The 6917-nt window shown below is 58.5% G+C and overlaps 1 protein-coding gene across 2 annotated transcripts; it reads left to right on the top strand.

Moving 5' to 3' along the window:
- Positions 1-1212: 1212 nt before the first annotated feature.
- On the top strand, positions 1213-5155 carry FEZF2 (FEZ family zinc finger 2). Of its 2 annotated transcripts, none has more exons than XM_040995057.1 (5): positions 1213-1483; positions 1863-2758; positions 3088-3222; positions 3455-3587; positions 4486-5155. In XM_040995057.1, exons 2-5 carry the CDS (start codon positions 1916-1918, stop codon positions 4743-4745), a joined length of 1371 nt encoding a protein of 456 aa, XP_040850991.1. In that variant the 5' UTR covers positions 1213-1483; positions 1863-1915; the 3' UTR covers positions 4746-5155. The 2 variants fall into 2 exon arrangements, with proteins under 2 accessions (XP_040850991.1, XP_040850989.1); XM_040995055.1 differs by having other exon boundaries at positions 1437-1493; positions 1869-2758; positions 4486-4847.
- Positions 5156-6917: the final 1762 nt, after the last annotated feature.

Raw genomic sequence — 6917 nt, 5'->3', positions numbered from 1 at the left:
GCAAACAGATGAATTCAGCCCCTGCAAACGAAACGCCGAGCGGGCTGCTTTTGTGCGCCCGGCACAAAACGCTGAATTCCTCCGAACTTACTTGGGGCCTGTCTAGAAAGGGGCCTTTTCTTTGCACGGCTTGTACCTCTGGCCACACTAAGTCTCTGCCCGCCCCCCTTCAGGCCCCCTCCCTCTCCCCTTCTGATAATCCTTCTCTTTATTTTAGAAAAACACAAAACCCGGTTCCACGCAGTGCTTTAGTGGCTAAAAGTGAAAGAGCTGCCTTGGCAGAATTCAGCTCCATGAATCACTTCGGAAAATTGGTTCGGCTGAATGGCCTTAGGAGGAAAAACGTTTTAATAGGATCCAGGGGAGGTTCTGCTGTTTCAATCTGCTCCTTAAACAGGTGGAGATTGGACCTTCTCAATTATACAAACAGTAAGTACCCATCGGCGAGGAGACTGCCCTCCATCCTCCCCATGCGCAGCCCTCCGCCGGCGACACCAGCCGGCTTTGCATCAGCAGCCACCGGATCAGAAATCCGCAGTTCTGATCGATTAAGGATCTCGCCAAGGGCCCTCTAGCCGGTAGTGCAGGCTGCCCCAGCTTCAGGCAGGGAGCTGGCCGGAAAGCTGGAGGCGCACGGGCCAGGCGCGGGATCCCCGTTCCCCGCCCCCCACCACACTCCCATCCGGCCTCCCGGCCTCGCTCTCTCCAGGACGCTTGTTTGGGAGCCGTCCTCAGCAGCGCTCTCCCGACCCCCGACGCCAGCCAAGGCGAGCTCGTCGCTTTCGCATAAATTAATATTTCCCCATTAACAAGTCTCCCCCCCCTCCAAACGCGACGCCCGCGTCCCTGCGCCACATCCTAATGAGGTAATTATCATTTGCGCGTGTTCGGGGCTGGCGCCGGCTCCGTGGGTAAATGGCAGTTTATTAGCACGATGCCCAACTCGGCTGCGGAGGGCTAAGGGATACTTTGGGCGACTAGACGGACACCCAGGGACTGGTCGCAGCGGCGCGTCCGGGACCCCCCCGCCCTCCCCGCATCCCCCAAGCCCGCAGGCCCCCAAAGTTGTGAATCACGCAAGGAACTCTGCCTGGGTTTGGGTTCGGGCTGTTCCCACCCACCCCCCTTTTCCTTCCACCGGCAAAACCATCACGATTCCTCCCCCCTCCCCCTCCCATCTCTTCCCTCCTTCCCGATTCGCAAACCGCTCGCACTTTCCCGAGGGGAGCGCGGGCGCCAGTTGCCTCCTTTTAAAGTTTGAGGGGTGGCGGCGGCGGCCGGCAGGCGCGCGGGGGAACACAAGGGCCGCTACGGGAGCCGCAACGCCGCCCATGTCATTCCACTTCAAGTGACTTCATGTGATGTCAGCTGAATGTAAAAGACAGTGATCTCACACGGAGGGGAAGATGTTTGCTATCAAAATGTGACAGAAGAGACGCGCTGCATGGCTCGGAACGCATCTCCTTGGCAGTGGGGGAAAGAGGTAAAACAAGGTGGCTCTGCCCGGCCTCTATAACTTTGCCCCTTGACTGTCCATCCGCTCCCAGCGCGCGCGCGGCGGAGGCCTAGGGCCAGGGTGGGGGGGATATTTTGAGACTCTTTTCTTTCTTACCCCCCACCCCTTTCCTTTGCAAACCCTCCCCCTTCGTCCCTCTTTGAAAGTCCCAGGGCAGGGGCTGGTGGGTTCCTTGGTGCTCCGGGGTTATTGGGCGGTAATTTGGTACCCTTGGGTGCACTTTGTTCTGCCTCTGTTCATTTGAATGCAAATGGGTGACCCGGCCCCGACTAGGTGCTTATTAAATTGCGGCTTTCTCTCCCCCCCCCCCCCCCCCCCCCCACTCCTTGCCTTTTCCGGAATGCAGACTTAGAGAAGCTGCACCCCGGCCCAGCCTGGCTCGGCTGTGCTACGCGCGCCATGGCAAGCTCGGCTTCCCTGGAGACCATGGTGCCCCCCGCCTGTCCGCGGGCCGGAGCATCACCGGCCACTTCCAAGACGCTGGCCTTCTCCATCGAGCGCATCATGGCCAAGACGTCGGAGCCCCGCACACCCTTTGAGCCCCGGCCTGGGGCGCTAGAGGCGGACGGTAACCAGAGCAAGAAACTGCTCAACCTCTGCTCGCCGCTGCCCTGTATGATCCCCCTCCAGCCCCTTGGCTACGAGGTGCCGTCCAAGACACTGCTCAGTTACTCCGAGCTCTGGAAAAGCAGCCTCCGGGCGGGCGGCGGTGGAGGAGGAGGCGGCGGTGGCGGCGGGGGGGCCCCGGTGTGCAGCGCTAGCGGCTTGTGCAAAACCAACTGTGGCGTGTGCTGCAAGGCCGAGCTGGGCCTGGCGCCGTCTGCGCTGCCTGCGGGCAGGATCATCAAGCCGCAGGTCATCAACCAGGCGGTGGGGCTGCCGACCAGCGGCTCGCTCTACTACTTCAACTACCTGGACTCGACTGCTTACCCACCTTCCGAGCTCCTAGGTGGCCACCTCTTCCCATCCGGCCTCCTCAACGCTCAGGCCCCGGCCGCCCTCGCGGCTCACCCCAAGCTCTTTCTGCTGGAGAACGCCAAGCTGGCTGGCCTGGCCGCGGACAAGTTTCCCCATCCAGCTCCCTACCCCCATAAGGAACGCCTGCCGGCGCCGTTGGAGCAGGTGCTGAAGGAGAACTCGGCCTTGACTGTGGAACGCGGTGCTGTCAAGGGCCACAGCAAACTGCCCGGGGGCTCGGCAGACGGGAAGCCTAAAAATTTCACCTGCGAGGTGTGCGGCAAGGTGAGGCCCAGGGTGGGCGGGGGACCGGGAGGAGCGACCAACTGGGTTGCTTTCCTGGAAACAGACTGGAACACCCCCTTTCTCAGGCTAAGGAGTTCCCTTAAGTAGCTGTGTACTCAGTTGGGCCTCAGTCTCCTATTCTGTAAGATGGGGATGTGCTTGTGAGCGACCACACAGAGCTGACGTTATATAGGCAGTGGGTTTGGGAAGCACTTGGAAACCCGGCAGGGGTTCTGGCCTCTGCAGAGGGGAGGTAGACTCTAGCCTCCCGAGGCAGGTTCCCCGAGTCAGCGACAGTATCGCAAGGCCCCCTCCGTGTCTTCTCATAGGTCTTTAACGCTCACTATAACCTCACTCGCCATATGCCAGTCCACACCGGAGCCCGACCGTTCGTGTGCAAGGTCTGTGGCAAAGGGTTTCGACAGGCCAGCACGCTCTGCAGACACAAAATTATCCACACCCAGGTATGTGGCCCTGGGTCTGCACAAACCTCCTTCTCGCCCCTGGCAGTCCTCCGCACCAATCCCCCGCCCCCTCTCCCGGAGACAGAGCAAGAATTGAAGACTCGGTGGCCGAGAATTTCCCCTTAACTGGCGGTGGGATGGGGGAGGGGGGCGTGTCCCCTTAGAGGTGTCCTCCAGGTGGCCGCTCCCGAGTTCAGGATCTCGGCCTCACTGTGCGCGCGCCTCTCCGCAGGAAAAACCGCATAAATGCAACCAGTGCGGCAAAGCCTTCAACCGGAGCTCCACGCTCAACACGCATATCCGTATCCACGCAGGCTACAAGCCCTTCGTCTGCGAATTTTGTGGCAAAGGCTTTCACCAAAAAGGTAACGTACTGGGCGAGGAGGCCTTCGCCTCACCTGTGAAAATCCCGCGGGTCGCGGCTGGAAGGGGCTGCGCGCAAGCTGCAGGCTGGGGCGCGGCAGTTCTTTACAGTCGGGCTGTGTCGAGTTTACGGGGAAGCTCTCCCCGCAGGGTTTGCAGAGCTGGCTCGATTCTGACGGGGTGCAAGGGAGAATCTGAATTTTGGGGGTGGACTAGAAGAGAAATGATACAGAAGAAAAAGAAGTGGGAAAAGGAGGATGTTGCCTTACCCCCACCCCAATCCTGTTGTAGCTGACACCCTTTTCAAAGGAAAAAAAAAGCAACAACAACAACAAAAACCAAGTGCATCTACTGGAAAGAACTTAAGGTTGGGGGATACTGGTTCAGTCCCCAGTGCTCTCAGACTAGGGAACTGGTTCTGAATTTGCACGGTGCTCCTGGATCCCTAGGTAGTCGGGGAAGCGGGGGAAGGGACAAACTTCTTCAATGAGAAGAGAAAAAAGCACTGAGGGATGAACCCCGGCTTTGTGCGAATTTCTTCGAGCGAGGAGGCATGCAATCCGCCAAAGATGCAGTGCGTCTGTGGGTCGCGCCAAAGTTTTCCTGCCGGTCCAGCGCGGCAGGAGGGGACGCTTGGGGGGGGGGGGACACAGAGCAGTGGCACAGGGCAGCTTGGTGGGACTGGGCCCTGGCGGGAGCTCGGCCCGCTTGACACAGACGAAGTTTGACAACTTCTTCACTCGGAGAGGTCGCGCCCGCCCAGCCAAGCGTCGCTTCCTTTACTTGGGCACCTAAGCCACCCTTCCCTGCCCAGCCTCCTGGGTACTGGTACCCCCTCATTCCGCTCTATATGCCTCCCCCTCCCCTACTTTTCTGTTGTTTGTTTTTGGTCCGCTGTAGGAAACTACAAGAACCACAAGCTGACGCATAGCGGCGAGAAGCAGTACAAATGTACCATTTGCAACAAGGCTTTCCACCAGGTCTACAACCTGACCTTCCACATGCACACCCACAACGACAAGAAGCCTTTCACGTGCGCCACTTGCGGCAAAGGGTTTTGCAGAAACTTTGACTTAAAGAAACACGTGCGCAAACTCCATGACAGCATGGGCCCCGCCACTCCCTCCGCAAAGGATCTAACCAGGACAGCGCAGAGCTGAAAGCCCCACCTCCTCACCTGGCCCTCCCTTTTCACCCCTATACTCCCCCCCCCCAAAAAAAAACCAGATCACACGTATAAACTTATTTCTAAAAACTAAAAGGAAAAAAAAAACTATAGCAGAGAGGTTAAAATTTATTTATGGAAACCAGCATATTTTTGGAAAGCTAAACGTTTCCTCGATGACCGGCAGCAAACGCGCGTGGCTTCCACCCCTGCGTGTGTTCAGGAAACTTATTTAAATCCAGGGCGCCGAGACGTATTTAATTACAGGCCTGGGTTTCTCCTCGGACAGCCTGGAAGCGAGAGCGCCCCAGAAGAGAGCGGCGCCCCTCAGCCATCTTTACACAGCTATGTAGATCCTCCTGTACGAGCGAACACGGAATATATACATATATATGACCCAATAAACAGAATCATTAGTGCGCGTTTTCTTTCCCCATCACCTCCACCCCCACTCCCATCTCGCCCTGTGGGGAGTCCGGCCACCTCCTGAATCGAGAAGGAAATGGGCATGTGTAACTTCTCTTTTGCCACAGGCCACTTCCGTGGGTGCCCTGGGACCAGGGTGAGGTCAGACGAGAGGCTTTGTGCACTCAGACACCCCGTGCGCTAAAGGTTATCAAGGCCCACCTCAGCCTCCACGAAGTGCCAAGGTTTTATTTGGCGACTGCTGCAAGCTTGGGATTTCTGGCTGGTGCCTTATTGGGTGAGAAAATGAGAAGCAGGGGGGGAAGAAAGGGGGGTGTACAAAGTGATTCAGTGTTGATGCAGCTTTGGGGTACGCTCCTGAGTACAGTGTCGTGCGCGCACCGGCCACTCGGTACTGCCCTGCTGTGTGCGCCCAGCCTCTCCTCCAAGGAAAACCCAAGGAGGGTGGCCAACACTCGTAGTCTCCCCTTGCGGCCTGATTTGGAGGTGAGGATCTCCGACCCAGTGGGAGCTTCGGGTCTGGGGCTGGCCACCCTGTGCCGTCAGCCCTACCGCGGGAGGGCGTGTGGGTCTCCCTGCGCTCGCCCGCGCCGCGCCTCCCGGGCTCTGATTACCGCGCACTTAGCCCATTTCCTGAATAGCTATCTCCGCCACCGAGCACGCAGATGAAATGATCTCACGCTTGCTTTCTAAGTAATGACCCAAATTAAGAGAGAAAACAGAGACCCTTCAAACAGCATTACATTAATCATCTAATCATTCCCAGGAGGGGGCCGGCCGCCGCAGCCCCGTTTGATCCGAATCTGATAATCAAGAGCTCGGATTACTGGCGCGTCGCGTCGGGCCTCACCTCCCTTCCCCCCCAAATACACACACACACACATAATATCTTCGCCGCCATTCAGCCCACGTCTTCGGGAACAGTGTTCCCAGAGCCGAGAGGAAATGCTGCGTGGGGCCCACCAACAGTGCGCGTCCACACAGCCTCGCCGCCGAGGGTCCAGGGCAGGAGGGCGCTGACCCCTCGCGGATTGCCACTTGCGAGCGACGGCTATTTGGTGGGAGAGCAAGGAGCAACCCTCCTTTCCCCCACCCCCCAACCCTGACAGTGATTTGAGCGTAGGTGGGCGAGCCCGACTCGTGGTATACAGTTGGCGCTCAGCGCGCCCGGGGATTGCACAGGTGAAAAGGAAAAAAAAAACTCATTTCCGGAACGCTTCTTCCGCCAGAAACACTTTCTCTCGACTGCTGACAACAAGTTGCTGGCTGAGGGGCGACTGCGCCCACTTAACGGAGGAAGAAATCGAGGCAGAGACGAGCTAAGTGACCTGCGCCAGAGTCCCTGGGCAGGAAAACTGCGCGCTTCTGGGGGCCGAGCGTCGCAGCCTTCAGCCCGGGTTTGCGGGAGGAGGAATCGCGGGCTCGGGCCGGGAAAGACGCCGGGGGCAGAGGGGAAGCGCTCGCTCTCGCCGGCCCCCGCCCGATTCGCAGGCCCTTTGCGCCGGGAAGGAGAATTGTCGATTTTGTTTGCATAGAGGACGGCGACAGCTTCCTCAGGCTGTCGCGGGGGTATTTTTAGTACCTCCGATTCAGAAATAGGAACGCGCACATTAGAATTCCATTTCCTGAAAGGAGAGCGTCCTCGTTTTGTGTTCCTCCCCCTCCCCCTAAGTCTAGGAAGGCGCAGCCAGGGGAAGGGGGACGAGGAAGCGAGAGGGAATTTAAATGTTAGCTGGTTCTG

The sequence above is a fragment of the Ochotona curzoniae genome, unplaced genomic scaffold, assembly GCF_017591425.1.
Source record: "Ochotona curzoniae isolate NIBS_2020 unplaced genomic scaffold, NIBS_Ocur_1.0 contig_908, whole genome shotgun sequence".
Taxonomy (NCBI): Eukaryota; Metazoa; Chordata; class Mammalia; order Lagomorpha; family Ochotonidae; genus Ochotona; species Ochotona curzoniae.
Note: the sequence above shows the minus strand (reverse complement) of the source record. Positions and strands in the feature narration are given on the sequence as shown.